At 38.7% G+C, this 22,907-nt stretch overlaps 1 protein-coding gene across 1 annotated transcript in view; it reads left to right on the top strand.

Moving 5' to 3' along the window:
- Positions 1-22,907, top strand: part of DCC (DCC netrin 1 receptor) — a gene marked incomplete at its 5' end in the record, with an annotated part of 1,142,764 nt that overhangs the window by 593,408 nt on the left and 526,449 nt on the right. Inside the window, 2 exons of the mRNA XM_083355563.1 lie at positions 4,508-4,658; positions 7,240-7,376. Coding sequence (XP_083211689.1) covers positions 4,508-4,658; positions 7,240-7,376 — 288 coding nt within the window. The remainder of the gene's footprint in view (positions 1-4,507; positions 4,659-7,239; positions 7,377-22,907) is intronic.

The raw sequence follows: 22,907 nt of genomic DNA, 5'->3' as shown, positions 1-22,907 counted from the left end.
GAATTGTAAACTGAAACAGTCCAATTCATGTTATTAAACTTATATGAAACATAACCCTTAATTCAATTAAAATATTTTTGACTTGATAGTTTACTTTACTCTATTTCCCCCCATCCCAGTTGTGTTTTTTTTCAATTGTAACTGCATTTCATTTAGGCAATTCAAAATATAAGAAGTGGAAAAAATTGTAATGATAATTACTAGACATTTTGTGGTAATTGTGCTAGTGGAAATCAATTATATTCTAGGAGGGGAACTGTTATTTTATTGAGAAATGCCCATGATAATTGCATAGAAAATGATTGTTGCTTACTTCCAAATGCTAAAAAAAATAAGATACTCTCCTAGGGTTCAGTGGATCTTAGAACAATAACAATATTAACAATGAAGAAAACAGATGTCAATAATGTTTCTGCAGGATTTGGAGATGTTAAGATAGCAATGAAAACTCATCTCCAATGTTTGTATGAAGAGAATGAAGTGGTGAGCTCAGAGCTGAATTGCATCCTGAAAGTGAAAGTATTCATTTGCAGGATAACATAGCCTAATCCTAAGAAATCTGATTAGAAATGTCTCCATAGGAATATTACTTTTATATGTATTTAGGTGTAAATAGTTTTGGAAACTTGAGTTTGACAGTTAACAAAATGTAGAGAGAAGAATTAAGATTTGTGTTCTGAGAAAGGTGAAAAAGTCCCCTCAACTAAAAGGAATGGTAGAGGACAGGAAGGCCTGGAGGAACGTTGTCCACAACAACGAAAGGAATGGATCCTGAGAATTGCTGATTATCCACTGTGGATGTTTCAGTTCACTGCTTCCTGATTAGTAAGCCAAAGTTGTGGGAGGAACATAACAGAGCAGTGGTGGTGCAATAATTAGAATGCAGTATTGCAGGCTAACTCTGTTGAGTCCAGCACTTTGATCCTGACTGGTTCAAGGTTGACCTAGCCTTCCATCCTTCTGAGGTCAGTAAAAAGAGGATCCAGATTGCTGGGGGCAATATGCTGAGTCTCTCAACTGCTTAGAGAGGGCTGTAAAGCACTGTGAAGAGGTATGTAAGTCTAAGTGCTACTGCTATTGCTATAAAGCAGCCAATTCCAGGGAGTTAGCTTGCTGAATGAGTGAACAGGAAGGGGAAAGAGTAAAGTTTAATAGGGAGTTCAAGGCAACACCCTTAACAAATTATTCAAATATTTATTTATTTATTTATTTATTTATTTATTTATTTATTTATTTATTTATTTTATTGTATTTGTATACTGCCCTATTCCCGTAGGACTCAGGGCGGTTTACAGGGCAGTTAAAACCATGAATACAAAAAATTAAAAACAAATAAAACAATTAAATTAAATTCAAGCCCCAAGAGTAAATCTAAAACCCAGTTAAATTAACAACCCCACAGTCTGGACCAAACAGATCGAAGAGCCAAGTTTTCAGGTCCCGGCGAAATGAGCGAAGGTTGGGGGCAGTCCTAAGCTCCGTGGGAAGCTGGTTCCAAAGGGCCGGCGCACCCACAGAGAACGCCCTTCCCCTGGGAATAACCCGCCGGCATTATTTCTTTATTTCTTTTTCTTTTCTTTTTTGCTGGAGGTAAAGAAAAACAATCTAAAGCTGAAGCGGCTAGATGCTTCTTTAATTATTATTTATTCTATTTATTTTATTTATTTAAATTTATATACCGCCCTATTCCCGTAGGACTCAGGGCAGTTTACAGGGAAAATTAAAAGTTAAAATACATCACATACAATTAAAAACGATTAAAACTAAGATTAAATTAATCCTTGAACTTAACTAAAACCCCATTAATTAAATAATTAAAACCCCTCAGTCTGGGCCAGACAGCTCAAAAAACCAAGTTTTCAAGTCCCTACGAAATGAGCGAAGGTCGGGGGCGGTCCTAAGCTCCGTGGGAAGCTGGTTCCAAAGGGCCGGCGCACCCACAGAGAACGCCCTTCCCCTGGGAATAACCCGCCGGCATTCATTACCCGCCGGTACCCTGAGAAGGCCCTCCCTGTGAGGGCGCACAGGACGATGGGAAGATGATGCCGGCAGCAGGTGTTCCCTTAGATAATCCGGACCCAAGCCAAATAGATCTATGATACGTTGTTGCTTAACCTTAGAGCCTAAGATAGGTGAAAGAAGAAATTAAAACCTTCTAATGGTGGAATGAAATAACAAAAATGAACAAATGAGAACATGGTCATGACTTCCAATAGCTCAGGAGCCTGGTGGCTCACGTGGTTAGAGAACTGGGTTGGAGGTTAGCAAGTCTCCGTTCAAGACCCGAGTGCTGCTGCGTCTCTGGGTGAGCACCTGTCACTTGCTCTAGCTCCAACTCCTTGCAGGGACATGAAAAGAGCCCTCATGGTTGTCCCCCCAGCAACAATGATGTCCCTGGCTAATCCTTTCAATCTGGAAGCACTTTGAATGGGATGGGACTTCCAATGGCTATAGAAGTTGCACAAGACCAAAGCATAAGAACTAATGCATACAAAGACAGGACTGAGAAGATAGCAAGTGCCACCTCTGAAAAGAAGCTGAAAAAATAATGGACCATCTGGTTAGCTGCAGCAAGACTACAAACAATGACACGACAAAGTAGCAACAATGGTGCATTGGAAGATCTGCAAGAAATGCCATTTGCTTGCAACCAAGAGTAGTGGGATTATAAAACAGAGAAAGTAGTAAAAATGAAGAAGTTAAAGGGCTCAAACAGACAGGCACTTGCCACATAACACTCCAAGACTTAACAATTTTTGATAAGAAAGACAAAAAAAGTCTGGATAGTGGATGTGGCAGTATCTGGAGACAGCAGAAGAGAAGAGAAAGAACTGAAGAAGCTAACAAAATACAAAGATCTGCAAATATAAATAGAACAGCTATGGCAAAAGAAAGCAAAGGTGGTCCCAATATGCCATGGGTACAATCCCAAAACAACTGGGGTAACACTTGAACCATTGGAATTGACAAATTCACTATCAGTCAATTTAAAAAGGCAGCTTTACTTGGAACAGCTTACTTCCTGCAACAACACTTTTAACACCATGAAGCAACATCTGCCTATCCCAAGTCCTAATGCCAAATCCAGTCTGAACATCCGGCTGATTGTGTGATGAACCATAATGATAAAGATAAGATAATATATTACAATTAGTGGTGGATTCATTCTTTATTTTCATTGATTACATACCTTTTTTGGCATTAGGTCCATTTCTAGGCAGTGCATTTTAAGAATGAATCAGATAAATAAGTATAGATTTAGAAAAGGGTAGTGAAGATGATCAGAAAACTAGAAATTGACCCCAATACAGGTAGTTCCCAACACACGACCACAATTAATTCCAAAATTTCCATTGCTAAACAAGACAGTTGTTCTGTGAATTTTCCCCCATTTTATGACTTTTCTTGCCACAGTTGCTAAGTGAATCACTGCAATTGTTACGTTAATAACATGGTTCTTAAATGAATCTGGCTTCCCCCATTGACTTTGCTTGTGAGAAGATGATCGGGTGATCAGTGACCCTGGGACTTCAATTGTCGTAAATATGAACCAGTTGCTAAGTGCTTGAATTTTGATCATGTGACCATGGGGAGGAAACACAATCATAAATCAGTTTTTTTCAGTGTCATTGTAACTTCGAACTAAACAAATGGTTGACACTGAAGGACTACCTGTAAGGAACTGTGATTGTTTACATTTGTGGGGGGAAAAAACCTATATTTGAACATACCTGTTCAAATATTGGAGGAACTGTCATTCAGAGATGTTCAAGACCCTTTTCCTTGTGTGGTATAGAAAAATTGATTAAATTATATATAAGTAGATTTCAATGTAATGTTTGGACCCCAGATGATAATATCAGCTTCATAATGGCACCAATTACCCAGAGAGTTTGTGGGATACTCTGCAGTGTTGAAATGGAGGAAAGATCGCACTGAGCAGTTTTGAATTTATTGATCTCCATGAAATTATAACTATTATTCTGTGAGTGAGATTTGCAGGGAAAAAGAGAGTTATTTGCAGGGGGAGAAAACCCTTATTTTGAAATTGAGGCCTATTAATGTATCTTGGAACGATTTTATTTAAAGGATGCATTTCATCAAAAATCTCACTCACTTTTTTTCCAGTACAATGAAAGCTGGGCTGCCTTGTTATCTAGAATCACTATTTGAAATTTTTATTTTCTCCCTCTATTAGGTAATATACCAGGTCTTCACAAACTGAAGAAGGATATTGTTAACTCTCAAGCTATAAATACACCTCCCTCCACTGCGCTTAACCAAAAAAATGTGCTGGATACAGCCACAAAGATTTCCATACTTCTTTTGTATATGTATTTCTGGTGTTCTAGCTTGAATAATATTATCTTCCGTTTTTCTCTTACGCATTTCCTCTCCTCTGGTGATACAAAAGATTCCCACTGTGACTATTTAAATACTGTTCCCTGTGGTTACTAAGAGAAATAATGTGGTTGTCATATAATAATCATTTCTTTTCTCTTTGTAGATCCTGGTTTGCACAGGCAGCAATTTTTTCTTCAGAGACCATCCAATGTGGTGGTTGTCGAAGGGAAAGATGCCATTTTGGAGTGCTGTGTTTCGGGTTATCCAGCCCCAGCGTTTACGTGGCTGCGAGGAGATGAACCAATCTCATTCAGGTATGTAGGTGGTTTTAAACTCATGTAGGGGATTTTAAACTGGTTATATAAATTTGATTGAAAAATGAATACAGGTAGCTCTTCACTTACAGCCATTCATTTAGCGACTATTTGACGTCATGACCTACATGAAACAGGGCAGATATGACCCAGTTATGACACCCAAAACATGGTCATATTTATGGCCGTTTGCACCATTCCTCAGTCACATGGCCACATTTTATGACTATTTTATATCCTGCTTTTATTATTATTTTTTACAAATAACCGAAGGTGGCAAACATATCCAACACAATCTTCCTCCTACTATCCTACAACAACCCTGTGAGGTGGGTTGGGATGAGAGAGAGAGGGACTAGTCCAAGGTTCCCCAGCTGGCTTTTATGGCTAAAGCGGGGTTTGAACTCATAGTTTCCTGCTTTCAAGTCTAGTCTCTTAACCACTAGTCCATTTCCTCCCAAAACCAGCACTCATTTCTGGTAGAAAACAATTGGTTTGCTTTAAGTCTACCATGTTTACTTAACTTCCACAAAAAAGGTCATAAAATCTAGTCAGTCACATTACCATCCCAATTTATGACTGTCGTGACTTACAGCCATAGTGGGTAGGCTCCATTACAATTGTAATTTGAGACTGCCTGTAAGAGTTCAAAGAATTTTTCTGCCATGGCCATCAATCTTTGGAATATTTCCCACCTGAGGTGAAGGGCTGAGATATTTTTTTGTTGTTCTTGGAGTTATGAAACATCTCAAAATTGCTCCGGTTAGTAAACACTGATCTATGACCTTTTCCTTCTTGATGTTTGAACTCCAAATCTTCAAGAGGAACAAAGTTCAAGATCAGAGACATGGCACAGACAGAATTAGAACTGTACCACATCCCAAGGATTCATAATACTCCCAACTTTTCCTCAGATGAGATAAAATGTTAGACATCTGTGAGGCATACCTATTTTCTGTACATCACTTGTAATATTTTCCTTCCAATCTTTACAATAACCCCAACAGGAAGGGACAGGAAGAACCAAAGCAGTAATGTTTGTGGGACAAAAGCAGTGTTGTGGCTTTGCCCCATCTCTTTTCTATGTGGAGCCTGATGTTGTGTTTACATGTGGAAAGGGAAGAGCTTGCCATGACAGTTTAATGAAAAGAAGGGGACATGATAGCAGTGTTCCAATATCTCAGGGGCTGCCACAAATAACAGGGATCAACCTATTCTCCAAAGCACCTGAAGGCAGGACAAGAAGCAATGGATGGAAACTAATCAAGGAGAGAAACAACCTAGAACTAAGGAAACATTTCCTAACAGAACAATTAATCAATGGAATGGTTTGCCTCCAAAAGTTGTGGGTGCTCCACCAGTGCAGGTTTTTAAGAAGAGATTTTCTGAAATAGGGTTGAGCAAGGGGCTGGACTAGAAGACCTCCAAAGTCCCTTCCAACTCTGTAACTCTGTTTTGTCATTCAAGCAAAAAACTCCTGTCCATAGGTAGAAGCATTTAAAGCAATATTTCCCCACCTTGATGATTTCAATATTAATATCTATCACAATAGAGCTGGAAGGGACCTTGGAGATCATCTAGTCCAACCCCCTGCTCAAGCAGGAGACCCTATGCCATTTCAGACAAGTGACTGTCCAGTCTCTTCATTAAAACCACCAGTAATAAAGCACCCACAACTTCTGATGGCAAGCTGTTCCAATAGTTTCTTGTCCTCACTGTTAGGAAGTTTCTCCTTAATTCCAGGTTGCTTCTCTTCTTGATTAGTTTCCATACTTTGTTTCTTGTTCTGCCTTCAGGTGCTTTGGAAAAGAAGTTTAACTCCTCCGCTTTGTGGCAACCTCTCAAATACTAATATACTGCTATCATGTCCAGGTATGTGGACTTCAGCTCCCAGAATTTTCATTCACTAGCCATGCTGCTGTGGAATTCTGGGATTTGAAGTCTACACAGATGGTAATGGCCAAGGTTTAGAAACACTGATTTACAGCATCACCTGTAAAGTCTTCTGTGGCACAAGGCCAGGTTATCTGAGGGACATCTGCTTGAACTACCAGTCAGATAGGTGGGAATGCTCCTAATCCATTCCTTTAAACACTGGCATCTTATGGTAGCTAGGAGCCATTTCTGTGCCCTATGGAACATTCGTCATGCTGAGGTTTGGCAGCCCACTACCCAACTAGCCTTCTGTAAAGCATTGAAGACCTGTTTTTCCTCCAAGTTCTGGGATAAAATGAGGTGCCTATACATTGAAAGCTTGATTTGGTGCCAGATTTTTGTTTTTATGCATTTAAAATGGTTTTATGTTATTTAATCATAGATTGGGAGTTATCCAGCTTGTGATAAGATGGGTGGGTATATTCATGTTTTAAATAAATAAATAAAAATTCTCCAGTCTTATCTCCTGCCATACTTCACTGAGAAGCTAGATTTCTTGGTGTGTCCTGGAAGAACGGAATTGCCATGCTTAAGCTCTTTGAACAAAAAAAAGATGTGATATAAATGTAAAATAAATCAACCCATAGAGCAAATGACTCTTGCATATTGTCTTACCTGATACAGTGATATTATGTTAATCTTTCAGATCCCAAAAATATTCACTGTTGGCTGGCAGCAACTTACTGATTTCTAATGCAACGGATGATGACTCCGGAAGTTATATCTGTGTGGTCACATACAGAGATGAGAATAGTAGTGCATTAGCTGAATTATCAGTACTGGGTGAGTAGAAAGAACTATTTTTTTGCCTCTTACATTGCATTCTTTATTGTTGAGTACTGATCCTGATTATGAAAGCCATCTGATGGCCTTATAATTTTCAATTGTTTTGAAAGGAGGGTTTGGGTTTTGCAGATTTTCTATGTTGGAATTATTTTACAGAGTGAATGTTTATTTATCAGCACTATGAAAGGCAAGTCATCTGAGAAAAAAAAAGTCAGATCATCGATGATTAAGTTCTTGTGTTTGTAGAAGAAAGGTTATGAATTCACAGTGAAGAGTTGTCATTCTTTCTTTGGTGTTTCTCTCCCAGCATTATATTGTTCCTGGAACTGAACAGCAGCCTATGATAGAGCCTTGTGACTCTGTTCCAGTTGCTGGTAGATTATGGGGAAGAATAATAGAGAAGGTTGTTTTGAAGTCTGACACCTTAAACAGCTTCTTGGGAGAAGGCAAAGGGCAAAAGTTTCACTTTCTTTCCTCTATTTTTTTTTTAATTGAAAAGTTTTAAAATACAATTTTCCTTTAAGAATCCCCCCTTCCCCCTCCCTCCTCCCCCCTCCCTCCCCCCTCCCCCCCTCCCCCCCCGACTTCCCAGAGCTAGATACAAGGTATATATATAAAAAGCAATCATAAACAATCATATACTAACAACTATAAACTCTAAAATCCATCACTCTCTAGCTTATATAGGATAAAACAATCCTTAATAATATTAAATATGTATAGAAAACTAAAATAAAAAAGAAGAAAAGAAAGAAGACTTATTCAAATGCTACATGAAACTTCTTAACCCTATACTTGTTCTGGATAAACTCTATCCATTTTCTCCATTCCATAATATAGCGTTCTTGCGAGTGATCTTTCAAATAGGCCGAAATCTTCGCCATCTCTGCCAGGTCAGAAACCTTTAAAGTCCACTCTTCTATGGTCGGCAGTTCCTCTTTCTTCCAATATTGGCCTATCAAAAGTCTCGCCGCCGTAATTAAGTTCAACATCAACTTGGTGTCCACAACTGTAGCGTCTGCAATTATTCCCAACAAAAAAAGTTGCGGACAAAACTTTATCCTCTGTTTAAAAATCTTCTGCATATTCCACCAAACTTTTATCCAAAAAGCCTTAACCTTCTTACATGTCCACCATATGTGAAAATATGTTGCATCTTCATCACCACACCTCCAACATTTAGGCTGATAATTCGGATACATACTTGCAAGCTTTTTAGGATCTAAATGCCATCTATAAAACATTTTGTAAAAGTTCTCTCTTAGATTTTGAGCTTGAGTAAATTTTACGTTCCTCACCCAAATCTTTTCCCAAGTGTCCATTGTGATAACTTCCTGGATATTTTGGGCCCATTTTATCATACAATCCTTAACAAGCTCTGTTTCTGAGTCAATCTCTATCAATGCAAGATATATCCGTTTGATATGTGCTGGTCCCTGATTTCTAATTTGCTTTATCAAATTTTCATCAGTCACTGCAAATCCATTTTTCTGGTCTTCTTTCCACCTGGCCCATAACTGAGTATATTGAAACCAATTTTGAACAACCTTCTCTTCTCGCAAGAGGCTATATGATTTCAAACACCAAGCATTTCTTTCCAAACTGAGGATCTCCTTGTACGTAGTCACATCATGTTTGAAGCCAGCATGTATATTTTCTATTGCGTGTTTTGGAATTGCCCACAATGGTATCTTACAACTTAACTTATGTCTATACTTCTTCCAAAGTCTCAGCAATGCCTGTCTTAAAATATGCACCCTAAACACGTTGTCTACCTTCTTATCATACAACAAATATGCATGCCAGCCAAACAACAAATCATGGCCCTCAAGATTTAATAACCTCCCTTGCGTCAAATTAATCCAGTCACTTATTCCTACTAATGCAGCAGCTTCATAATATAATTTAAAATTAGGCAATTTAAGGCCACCTCTCTCACGAGTATCCTGCATAATCTTAAGTTTAACTCGTGGTTTTTTCCCTGCCCACACAAATTTATTGATACCTCGCTGCCATTCCTCCAGATTAGAATCTTTCTTAAGAATCGGTATCATTTGAAATAAAAATAAAAATTTAGGCAGGACATTCATTTTCACTGCTGCAATCCGTCCCAACAAAGACAATTGCAGTTTTTCCCAACTCTCCAATTCTTTTTGAATTTTCCCCCATAATTTTTCATAATTATTTTTATATAGCTTTGTATTAGAGGGCGACAAAATCACCCCCAAATATTTAACCCTTTTAACAATCTCGAATCCAGTTAATCCTTCTAAAAGGGCCTTTTGCAGTGTTGTCATATTTTTGGCCAAAATTTTTGTTTTTTGTACATTAACCTTAAATCCAGAAACCTTCCCGTATTGTGTTATTATCTCCATCAGGTCCACAACAGAGTTCTCTGGCTGGGTCACTGTAACAACCAGATCGTCTGCGAATGCTCTCAATCTGTAGTCCTGATCTCCAATTTGAATCCCCTTAATTTTTTCCGAATTCCGAATTTTAACCAATAATATCTCTAATGTTAACACAAATAACAAGGGCGATAACGGACACCCTTGCCTTGTGCCCTTCTCAATATTACATGCTTCTGTCAAACTATTATTAACTATAATTTGGGCAGTTTGTTTTTGATATAATGCCCTAATCGGTTGTAAAAAATTTTCCCCAAAATCCATTTTGTCTAAAACTTTCAACAAAAATTTCCAATTCAATTGATCAAAAGCTTTTTCAGCATCTAAAAAAATTAGCACCGCAGCAATCTGGTTGTTCCTTTCCAAAAACTCTAACACATCAACTATATGCCTCACATTATTTTTCATTTGCCTACCACTAATAAACCCCGTTTGATCCCCATGAATCACCTGTTGCAGAACCCTCATCAGTCTATTAGCCAAAACCTTAGCAAATATCTTGTAGTCTGTGTTTAAAAGCGATATCGGTCTATAATTTTTAACTTGAGTAGCATCTTGGTCTTCCTTCGGAATCAAAGAAATAAAAGCTGTTCTCCAAGATGGTGGCACCTTTCCCCCCCTCTGGATTGTCTGGAACAGTTCCTTTAACGGTTTTATCATTTCTAATTGTAAATTTTTATAATAGGCCGCAGTCAAGCCATCCGTACCTGGTGCTTTATCCACCTTCAATTCCTTAATTGCTGTAAAAAATTCTTCTTCTGTAATCAGTTGATTAATCTCTTCTTTTTGTACTTGCGTAAGAACCAGAATGCTAGCATTTTCCAAATATATATCAATGTCTTTTTCATTAATTTTCTCCTTAGCATATAATTTAGAATAAAAATCCACAAAAGCGTCCTTAATAAGGTCCTGTTGAAACACAACCCTTCCTTTATGCTCAATCTTGTCTATATTAGAAGCCCTTTGTTTTTTCCTCAATCTATAAGCTAACCATCTACCTGGTTTATTAGCGTTGCAAAAAGTATTATGCCTGGCAAACCGCAGATTGGTTGCCACTTGGTCAGCCATTAATTTATCAAATTGTCCTCTTAAAAATTTAATAGCCTCCTTAGTCTTCACATACTCTGAGTTCAAAATCAAAACCTTTTCTTTTTCCTTTATTTCATTCTCCAGTTCTTTCCTCCTAGCTTCCACAGCACGTCTATATTTGTTATTCATATATATCAACACCCCTCTCATGTATGCCTTGCTAGCATCCCACACCATATCCATAGAGGTACCTTTGTTCATATTAGTTTCAAAAAAATCCTTCATCCGCTGTTTACATTCTTCCACATTTCTCTGATTTCTAAACAAATTCTCATTTACGCGCCACGAGCACCTGTCTCTTTTCTCCTTATCAATCTCCAACCAAACTGGACTATGATCAGAGATAGTTCTTGCACAAATCTTCACCTTTTTAGTCCTCAAAAAAAAGTCATTAGTCACCAAAATAAAATCAATCCTCGAAAAAGATTGATGTCTATCAGAATAAAAAGTATAATCCTTTTCCTGCAAGTGTCTCTCACGCCAAATATCTTGCAATTCCAAGTCATCCTTCATTTCAAAAAAAGATTTAGGCAGTCTAGCATGACTTGGAATGCGCTTAAAAGCTCCAGCCTTATCCATCTGTACATCCAAAACACCATTCCAGTCCCCCATAATAATAAAAGATTTATAATCCAACTGGGTAAGCTTTGTATGAAGTAAACTAAAAAAGTCAGCCTGTTGTTGTTGTTGATTAGGGGCATACAGTCCAACTAAAAGCGTCTTTTTGCCTTCTAGCAACAAGTCTATCAGTACGTATCTTCCATGCTTGTCTGCTTCAATTAAATCCGCTGTTATGGCACTTTTAATATAAACAACCACTCCATTTTTCTTATTCATTGCAGAGGCAACAAAATGCGTGCCCAGTCTTGAGTTCAATAAAAACTTTTGGTCCATAGCCCTAATATGCGTTTCTTGCAAACATATAACATCTATCTTGAATTGTTTTAAATATTGAAAAACTTTCTTTCTCTTCTGTGGTGAATTTAGTCCATTAACGTTCCAAGTCAAAAATTTAGTTGCCATGCATATCCTCCCAAAGCTCTTGAAGCACTGCTTTGATAGGACTATCTTCTTTAGGCCGTGCTCCTCCCACTGCTTGGCTATGAGTACTTTGTGAAGATTCCGAAGACTTTTGCTGGTCTTGTTCTTTTATTTTCTTTGCACGTTTTAAAGCAGCACGCGTTACCCTTTGCTCTCTGGGATCATCCAAAGAAACTACAGCTTGATCTCCTCCAGCACCGTTTTCCTCTACTTCAACTTTCTTTCCTCTATTGTTGAGCACCTGAACATCATTGGTTCCTGAACGTCATAATACTGATACAGGTTGAACTCTTGAATGTTATAATTAGTGCTTTTTTTGTAAAAGAAAAAGGTGCCGGAACTCACACATGTCATACAACCCACCTTGCCTACCCTACAAGGTTCCATCCAAAAAAGGTGCCGGAACTCCGTTCTGAGTGTTCTATGAGAAAAAAAAGCCCTGGTTATAATATTGATGATGTCAGAGTCCTTGGTGCTCTCTATACTTAGTTGTTTTCTTGCAGTCATTTCATTACTCATTCATTATCCACTGTATATGTTACCTGTATATGTAACATATACAGTGGATAATGAATGAGTAATGAAACATCTGCAGAAAAATAAGCTCAGAGAGCAACATGGACTCCACATTTCAACCCTGAGCTACAAATATACTTTTCTGTTAATATTGATGATGTTACCTAGTCAGGTAATGAAATGTCTGCAAGAACATAACTAAGCTCAAGAGAGCACCAAGGGCTCCACAGTTCAACCCTGAGCTACTAATGTTCTCTTCTGTTGATATTGATGAACAAACTAGGTCAGAAAGCACCAAGGACTTCACTCTTGGTTTCTTCCCTCTGCATTTGCCTTCTTATCTAAATTGTGGAGTTTTCATTTCCTGGACCCTTGCTCTTCTTATCCAAGCCCAGAAGGATGACAAAGCTATCTAGAGTTGGTTAAGATAGAAAAGAATCCATAAAATATTAGAACGTGAAGGAGAATTGTTGTAATGGAGGATTACAACTTTGGCATGGATTTCTTTTGAGGTCAGAAATATTTTCTACTACCTTTAGTCAGATGTTTTCATGCTACACATGGATTTGCTAAAAGAGTGAGGGCAAATTTTCAATTTCAGTAAACCATCTTTGGGGGATGCAGATTTATGAGAAACAAGGCTGTATTTCCTATCTGCCTTTCTTCTTAAATCTTTTGAGGAATATTGTTTGGGATAAATAGAAAAGGACATGTTGGAACATACATTCAAAAGCTCATTATTCTTGCTTTAAAGCCTGATCCTAATTGATTGGTTGATATCAAGCCAGCTCACATCCCAAAGATAAGTGTGCATGACCAATGCCTTGCCAAATAGTTTTGTCCAACATTCAAGGCTAAAAATAGGAATAAGGCTTGGGGAAAACTTTAGTATACACACACACACACACACACATATCACAGAATGGCCTTGGTGTTGATTGCAAAGATTGATAATGTTGATAATATGCCATCAAGTCATGTTCAACTCCTAACAACAACATAGATTTTTTTCTTGATAGCATTAGCAATAGCATATAGACTTATATACTGCTCCATAGTACTTTAGAGCAGTTTGCAGTGTCAGCATATTGCCCACAACAATCTAAGTCCTAATTTTACCAACCTTGGAAGGATGGAAGGCAGAATCAATCTTGTGCTGGTCAAAACTGAACTCCTGACAGTGGGCAGAGTTAGCCTGCAATACTGCATTCTAACCACTGCGCCACCACGACTCTTGATGATCTGTTCCTAACCTGAAATTTCAGGTCTCCTAATGGTGCTCTCCCAATGGTGCACTCATTGCTACTGTAATTGAATCCATCCAATTTGCTGCTAGTCTTTCTTTTCTTTTCTTTTTTTGTTTCTTTTCTTTTCTTTTCTTTTCTTTTCCTTTCCTTCCTTCCTTCCTTCCTTCCTTCCTTCCTTCCTTCCTTCCTTCCTTCCTTTCTCTACCTTTCCCAGGATTTTCTAGAGAATTAGGTCTTCCCATAATGTGTCCAAAGTCTAGTCATTTGAGCCTCAGTTGGGATCTCTGGGTTGATTTGTTTGATGAGCCATCAGTTTTTTGCTTTGGCAAAGATTATATAACCACCTGGCACCCAATGATAAACAATAACTCCATTCACCAAGAGACTTAATAACACCACATGCATAATAAGAGAGCTCAGCCACCCACCTGACTGAATTCATGGGGGAGAAGCCAGGTCTTTAATGTGAAAGGCTAACAAGAGTTGTTAGTTAAAATTTAGTTTTCGCTACAATACAGGTAGTCCCTGAGTTATGACCACAATTGAGCCCATTTATGTTCCTTTATGATTTTGTAAAAAACTGACTCCAACAGCACTCGGATATTTTGGAGAAGAATTACTGCTGCACTACCTTGTTCTAACATGCCTGTTTTTAACTTAGTATAGATCAGGTGTATCAAACTGCTGGCTTGCAGGCTGGATTGTTTCATGGAGAAACTGCGTCCACCCCATTGCTGGCAATGGAAAAAAAGTCACGATATGTCGTGACACATCACGTGACATTGCGAATTTGACACCCCTGGTAGAGGTAGTCCTCGACCCCAATTGAGCCTAAAATTTCTGTTGCTAAGTGAGACATTTATTAAGTGAGTTTTGCCCCACTTTACAACCTTTCTTGCCCCAGTTGTTAAGCGAATCATGGCATTTGTTAAATTAGTAACATGGTTGCCAAGTGAATCTGGCTTCCCCATTGACTTTGCTTGTCAGAAGGTCTCAAACTCACATGACCTCAGGACACTGCAACCTTCATAAATATGAACCACTTGCTAAGCATGTGAAAGTTGACCCCGTGACCACAGGGATGCTGCAACGGTCGTAAGTGTGAAAAACAGTCATAAGTCACTTTTTTCAGTGCTGTTGTAACTTTGAACAGTCACTAAGGGAACTGTTGTAAGTCAAGGACTACCTTTAGTTTTCCCTATCTTAGTCAAAAATTAGTTCATGTGCCAGAGTAAAGGTAAAGCTTCCCCCGCACATGTGTGCTGGTTGTTTCCAACTCTAGGGGCCGGTGCTCATCTCCCTTTCAAAGCCGAAGAGCCAACGCTTGTCCGAGGACGTCTCCGTGGTCATGTGGCTGGCATGACTAGACGCCAAAGGCGCACAGAATGCTGTTACCCTCCCCCCCAGTGGTCCCTATTTTTCTACTTGCATTTTTACGTGCTTTTGAACTGCTAGGTTGGCAGAAGCTGGGACGAGTAACAGGTGCTCACTCTGTTACGCGGCACTTGGGATTCGATCCGCCAAACTGTCGACCATCTGATCGACAAGCTCAGCGTCCTAACCCACTGAGCCACCGTGTCCCTATGTGCCAGAGTAGTGAGTAACAAATAGTCATAGCCTCCATTATTTTTTCTCTGCAAAGAATTAATTCATGGCATCTGACAAGTAGTTTTGCCCTGTTCTTCCCTCTTCCAACTGCTGTTTGGCTTGTTTTGAATTCTTATTGCTATATCTGAAGGAAACATTTCTAGATTATTTCCTGAGTCTTGACATATTTGGCAGTGCTAATTGAGAGAACTCCCACAGGTGAGTGTGTCAGTGCCTTCATTTGAAAAGACCATCTCTGCACTTCTTTAACCATTTCTTGTCTTATTAACACTCACCCAAGGAAAGAAATCAAAACAAATAAGCAAACACATAAACAAAGGCAGCTAATTACATTTGTTTTGTTTTCAACCGCGGTGCTGATAATTTTGTAGTTTTCAACTTTTTTTTCTCTCCATTTAACATCTGCCTGCCTTCCTCGTAATTATGTTTCCTCTCTTTTCTTCCTTTACTAGTTTGTTTATTTGATATTGTAATTGTTCAACACGGAAAGTGCTTCCAAATGTGCTTATTTTACAGGCTGTTTGGAATTTCCCTCATCAGTTGTTGCCCTCTGTAAAATATGAAGCATGCTATTTTTTTCTGCATGTATTTTCTCTGTAAATGTGCAGTATTTTGTTGCTGAAAATTTAGAAAAAAAAACACAACTGTGCATTGCATTCCAAAATCCCATCCTTGCATTGTCCAAAACTTTATTTTGCACATGGATTTCTCCAAGTTGGCCCATCTACCCAGGCTTGTTGCTTGAGCCATGTGAAACAGTACTACAAGTTTTCCTTTTTTTAACTTCAAGCCCATGAAGAGGCTCTACTTGTAACTTGATTACTGCACGGCACTTTTGATGCTTGTGGTTATCACACAAAATTAGCATTTGACCAAAAAAAGTTGAACCTCTGTTGTTCTGTGGATCACCTGCTGAGCAGCGAAGTATAGAACCTCACCCCTGTTTTCTTCCTACCACAAAATATTTTCTTTTCCTTGAGACAATTTATGAGATGGTAAGTGTGCTGTTTGACATCAGTGTGTGGAAAAATGTCTCAGTTCTGGGATCAAAGATTCGAGTTCACTCGAAGATTCGAGTTCACTCCTGTTTTCTGTTTTCTGAATGACCTGAAGAATTATTAAAAAGTTTGAGAGATCTCTCACCATTTTTCACTAATTAAAAAGTAAGTAATTTTAGAATTTTTCTACAAGAGTTAAGGAACCACATGAATAATACTTAGCAAACGATAACCCGGTTATCGATGCCATGCTATAGTTTTTTTTTTCTTAAAAAAAAACACTAAAAAGTGCTTTGATTGACAAATAGAGACCTAGTTTGGATTGCAGGAGATTTGATGTATGTCTAACAATATCTTTGCATTAAAGTTTACAGAAGTTATGCAAAACAGATTTTCATCTTAGTAGTTTACAGGGCATTGAAATTTCAAAAACGCAATTAAGAACCCTACTTGTGCATAATATTTTGCTTTTATGATTCTAAAGAAAACTCTTCACTTAGTGTCATTCCCAGACTTTGCTCTGGAAGAATGTGTGTTCAGTTTAGAAATGGTTTAGATTGGGAAGGCCTTTTTCTCAATAAGCGACCTTCTCCAATCAGGTTGCTTAGATTTAGAATAACAGAATAACAGAGTTGGAAGGGACTTTTAATCCCGCTCCTTGCTCAATCAGGAAACCTTGAATCAGGAAACCATTCCAGACAAATGGTTGTCCAATCTCTTCTTAGAAACCTCCTGTGATAGAGCGTCCAAAATTTCTGAAGGCAAGTCATTCCATTGATAAATCGTTCTGTCAGGGCACTCCTCCTTATTTCTTGGTTGGTTCTCTCATGGATTAGTTTCCATCCATTGCTTCTTGCTTGTCCTGCCTTCAGGCACTTTGGAGAATAGGTTGGCCCCCTCATCACTGTGGCAGCCCCTGAGATATTGGAAGACTGCTATCATGTCACCCCTAGTCCTTCTCTTTGTTGGAGTTGACATACCCAGTTCCCACAACAGTTCATTGTACGATTTAACATCCAATCCCCTAATCATTTTTGTTGTTCTTCTTTGTACTCTTTCTAGAGTCTCAACAACTTTTTTACATCGTGGTGACCAAAACTGAATGCAATATCCCAAATGTGGTCTCACCAAAGCATTAAAAAGGGGTACTAGTGCTTCACAGGATCTTGATATTATCCCTCATCTATACAACATCTGCATAAATATCGTTCCTATGATAACAGAGGAGATCGCTTTCTTTGACACACACAAACACACACTGTAAACTTGAATAGAGTTTTTTCCCTTCACTTTATCGGTTGTTTTGCCAAAGCCCAGTTTGGTAGAAGAGAAAGGGGTTCTTTTTCCAGAACTTTCCACGGAGCACTGAAGAGCTCCCTTCTTCTCTATAATGCAAGCGTGTACAGCAAATACTTCCGATCACTGGAAAACAAGCCACAAGTACAGATCTGAGCATTTTACAGCCTGCAGGCCATACCCAGCTTGCAGGCGGTCCCAGTCCAGCCCATGACATTGGTAGCATCTGCGGCAAGGGGTGGGGCAGTGTTAAGGCAGGGCCTTGGTAATGGGTTGGGCATCAGTGTAGCATTGGTAGAGGGGTGGGGCAGAGTCTAGAGGGGTGGGCCAGTGCCACCACGGGGTTGGAGCAGCACTGGTGCAGCCCTCCACAACAATCCCAGTTTCTTATGTGGCCCCTTGGGAAAATTGATTGCTCACCCTGCACAAGACTGGATTAACCAAGGATGGGATTAACCAAGAAAAAACTAACATCAACTGCAGAAGTAGGAAAAAGTTTCTTAACATTGACACCCTCCTTGGCCTCCTGGAAGGAATAAAAGAGCTATAACTCAGGGACAGGGACTGTTCAAAGTCTCCCCATGAACACTTCTGAACCTCTAGGAGAGCAGTAGGGAAAAATTATCATTCTTCATCTCTTCACCACACCTCCAGGATTAGAATGTTGATTGCCTGGAGAGGGCTATAATCTAAAGGTTAGATGGCACCAAGTCTGACTGTGGGTTAATTGAGTGACATTCAAGGGCAAGAAGTCTGAGAAACCATGAAATTATGCTGCTGAATAATCAGCCTCCACCATTAAGAAACAGAAAGGGATACAATCTGCAAATATCTGTAAGCATTACTGATTGGTTTTCATGGACATTCTGACAGTGCTGGGTTTTATTTCAACAAATCAAAACTCCTAGAGCACATCCCTTGTAAAAGAGACAAGTTTTTAAACATGGGCACCTGACTTTTTGTACAAAGAAAGACACACCAGCAGATTGAAATATGAAAATTTGTCTCCTTATCAATGCCTTTTGAAACGTGGCCTTTTTGTTCAGCTTTCACATACTGTAGTCTTGATGCATTTTCCCCTAACGTATGAACGAATACGTCCATTTTACACATAGGTCAAAAAAAGATGTCTATTTGAGCTATGCAAAATGCAGAATTAGTGCAAAATTTGGAAGAGTTCTCAACTTATCTGAAAGAGGTGTTTAACAATCTGAATCTGAGAGATGGCTTAAGCATGTGGAGAAAGCAAAATTCTTCAGCAATCCTACTTAAAAAGCTAATTTCCCTCCAAAAGATATATGAATTGACTATTTAAGATAATCAGTTAAATATGAATCAGTAGTGTGCTGCAGCCACCAAAAAAGCCAATACAATCCTAGGCTGCATCAACAGAGGGACAGAATCAAGATCACATGAAGTGTTAATACACCTGTATAAGGCCTTGGTAAGGCCACAGTTGGAATACTGCATCCAGTTTTGGTCAACCCATTATAAAAAAAAAATATGTTGAGACTCTGGAAATGGTGCCCAGAAGAGCAATTAAGATGATTAGGGGACTGGAGGCTAAAACATGAAGAACAATTGCAAGAATTGGGTATGCCTAGGCCAGGGGTCGGCAACCTTGGCTCTTTTGTGACTTGTGGACTTCAACTCCCAGATTCCTGAGCCAGCATGGCTCAGTTGGAAACCTCTCCCTTTCCCCTCATCATGGCTGGCTCAGGAATTCTGGGAGTTGAAGTCCATGAGTCATAAAAGAACCAAGGTTGCCTACCCCTGGCCTAGGCTAATGAAAAGAAGGACTGCAGGTAACATGATAACAGTGTTTCAATATTTGGGGGGCTGCCACAAATAAGAGGTGATCAACTTATTTTTTAAAGCACCAGAAGGTAAAACAAGAAACAATGGATGGAAACTAACCAAGGAGAGAAGTAACCTAGAACTAAGGAGACATTTCCTGACAGTGAGAACAATAAAGGTGAATATTTGTAGCTCAGGATTGACATGAGGGGTCCTTGGTGCTCTCCGAGCTTGCTTCTTTTCTTTCAAATGTTTTATTACCCAAACTAGGTAACATCATCAGTGAACCCTCAGTGAGAACAATCAACCAGTAGAATGGCTTGACTTCAGGGGTTGTGGGTGCTACATCATTGAAGGCTTTTAAGAAGAGACTTGACATCCATTTGTCTGAAATGGTATAGGATCTTCTGCTTGAGCAGGGGGTTGGACTAGAAGACCTCTAATATCCCTTCCAACTCTGATGATGATGATGATGATATCCAAGTATTAATATCCACAGAGAATGTTCTTTGCATCCAGAATTGGAAATATGAAAAAAAAATCTCCACTTGTGATGCTGTAATTATAAAATATTCCCTCCCCCGTGCAATAATAAATGAATGTTCTATATTGGAGCTGGCATTAGTTTTATGTGTGCAAAAAGACATATTTATTCACCCAGGGTTTTAGTTTGCAAGAAGCAAAGACTGAACTCAATTCATTTTCTGGTTGTAGTGGATTGTACAGTTTGCACTTCAGTAGCTCTGTTTGTAATCTTTCCTCTTTGGTTCTGGTTGCTATGGGACAGATGATAAATAAAGAGTTCTTCCACTACTGATGGCCAAGTTGTTCCATGTGGCTGTTTCAAAAGAACAATAAGTCTTTCTCCTGTTCTTCAATTTCTTCAATAACTGCATTTGTTGGTTTTAAAATATAGTCATTACGGAGCAAAAATATTGGTTAAATTTGTTCTTTTCGGCAAAAGGAAAGAATGAGTTCTGGACAAATGGAAACAGAATAACACATTATTTTTTATATATACATACATGTATATATGCTGATAGTTCTTTAATTGGTGTTGGCCTTCGTAGGCATCGACTTCTTCCCAAGAATCTAGGATGTTGTAAAGTGTCAGAGTAGCATACATGCATTGTGGTCTTTTGTGATTGACAGATGGAAATTTTTATTATTATTCTCATTGCAGAGCTACAATAGCAGCAGTACCAAGCTGTCAGACAAGTCTTTTTGAGTTCTCATATTGATTATCTGACATCAGGAATGGAGTGTAATTAAAACCTTAATCTGCCAACTAGAGAGTTTTTTTTTTATTTTTCTCATATAATTGGTTTATCTGAATCTCAAAGTGATACCTTTCCTCCATATCTCTACCAGCCATACTGATTGTCACTTGTAAGACTACTACAGCATTCTGGTCGGTCTTCCTTCCTTCCTTCCTTCCTTCCTTCCTTCCTTCCTTCCTTCCTTCCTTCCTTCCTTCCTTCCTTCCTTCCTCTTTCTTTTCTTGTGTTGTCTTGCCTTTCTGTCAGCCCAATAAGAGACCAGACTAAAAAAAACCCTTCATTAATATCATATGGGTCAGTACTTTTACTGTATAGCTAATGTAACAAAACCTTGCAAGTGTGAATGTACTTCCCACCCAAACAAGAAATCTTAATTTTACAAGTTGTTGTTGTTGTTTTACATTAGGGAACTTTTTATGGAGATATGCTTACAGTTCATTCTGCATTGTCATCACACACACACACACACACAGAGAGAGAGAGAGAGAGAGAGAGAGAGAGAGAGAGAGAGAGAGAAAGAGAGAGAGAGAGAGAGAGAAATACACATCTCTGAATGCATGTAAATGACAGAAATGATTGCTAGCATTTTCAAAATTGTCTTCACGCTGAAACTCAGCACCAGCCATCTATCTTTGATTAAAGTAACCAAGGTGAGAAAGGTACTTTTCCCATTTTTTAAAAAAAGACCACTATAAAGACACAAAAATGAAATGGGGGCAGGATGAAGAATGGAAATCTCAAACTACTCAAATATCATTTTTTCTACTTATTTCAGAATAGTCAAATGTAACATATAGAACTATCTTGGCTATCTCCTTTGAATTTTTTTTACAGTTTCCATCTGGAGAATTAATTATAATTGTAGTACTTTTTAAATGTTATTTTCTGTTAATTAAAGCCCAGCTTCAGAAAAAAAAATCTATACTGCAAAGGTGATGAGCTTTTGGCACCCAGATTTGCAATTGCAGAGCCAGGGTTGCAAACCAGGGTTGGCATTTTCTTCAGTTAGGATAGAGTTTTATACATCTTTATGTGACCACATAGATAAACCTTTTTCCAGCTGATCTATCCACAACCTGGTATTTACCACCATTGTAATTTAAACCATCCACCATGCTGCTTGGTGTCATCTTTCCTTTCTTTTCCAGCATTATAACTTCTCCAAAGAACTAGGGCTTCTCATAATGTGTCCAAAATACCATAATTTGGGTTTATTAATTTGTGTCTTGAGTGTGTTGCCGAACTGATTTGTTCTATGATTTATATTTTTGGAAACTAAATTTAGTTTAGATGCTAAATTGTGTGATGAACGGTTAAGGGAGGAATGTATATCTAGACTATCAAAGAGAAAGATTAGAGATGACATAATAGCTATCTTCCAGTACTTGAGGGACTGCCACAGAGAAGAGTGGACTGACTTATTCTCCAAAGCACCAGAGGGCAGGACAAGAAGTGATGAGTAGAAACTTATTAAAGAGAGATCCAAGCTAGAAGTAAGGAGAAATTTTCTGACAGTGAATACTACATTCGTGTCAGAAGCACCTACCAAGGTGCTTCTGGGTTGAAAGGATTAACTGATGACATCACCTTTGCCCAGAGGATGCCTGAGGGGGATTCTTTCATGTCCCTGTTATTTTCCTACCAAAGTGTACCTATTTATCTAGTTGCATATGCATGCTTTAGAACTGCTAGGTGAGCAGGCGCTAGGGCAAGTTGACAAGAGCTCATTCTGTCACACGACTTCCTCTCAGGTTTCAAACTACCTAGCTGTTGACTCTTAATGGTATTTTGACTCAGCAGCCTAACCACATAAGCCATCAGAGCCCCTTAATTAACAATTAATCAATGGAATAGCTTGTCTCCTGTGCTGGAGATTTTCAAGAATAGACTGAACGATCATTTGACCAGGATGGTAGCTGTCTTGATTAGGGGATTGAACAAGAAGAAATGTCAGGTCCCTTCCAGCCCTATGATTCTATGTTCTATGATTCATCATCATCATTGTTATATCTCCAGTTCTTTAGGCATTAAGCGAGACAAAGTGTTGAAACAGCAAATAAGTTTATTAACTGAGAACAGAAGCAGCCCTAATAGCTGCTGTGCAGCTATTTATACTGTTAGCCTCTAGGCAGCAACCAATAGGTTTGAAGTAACAGTTTCCCGCCCAAAACCTAATTATCAGGCTGGAGACAGTAAGTCTGGCTTCAATAACAGCAACCATTACAACACAGAAATCTAGATCAGACAT

The sequence above is a fragment of the Vipera ursinii genome (assembly GCF_947247035.1).
Source record: "Vipera ursinii genome assembly, chromosome: 2".
Classification (NCBI taxonomy): Eukaryota; Metazoa; Chordata; class Lepidosauria; order Squamata; family Viperidae; genus Vipera; species Vipera ursinii.
The sequence above is the reverse complement of the archived record's forward strand: the minus strand, read 5'-3'. Positions and strand labels throughout refer to the sequence as shown.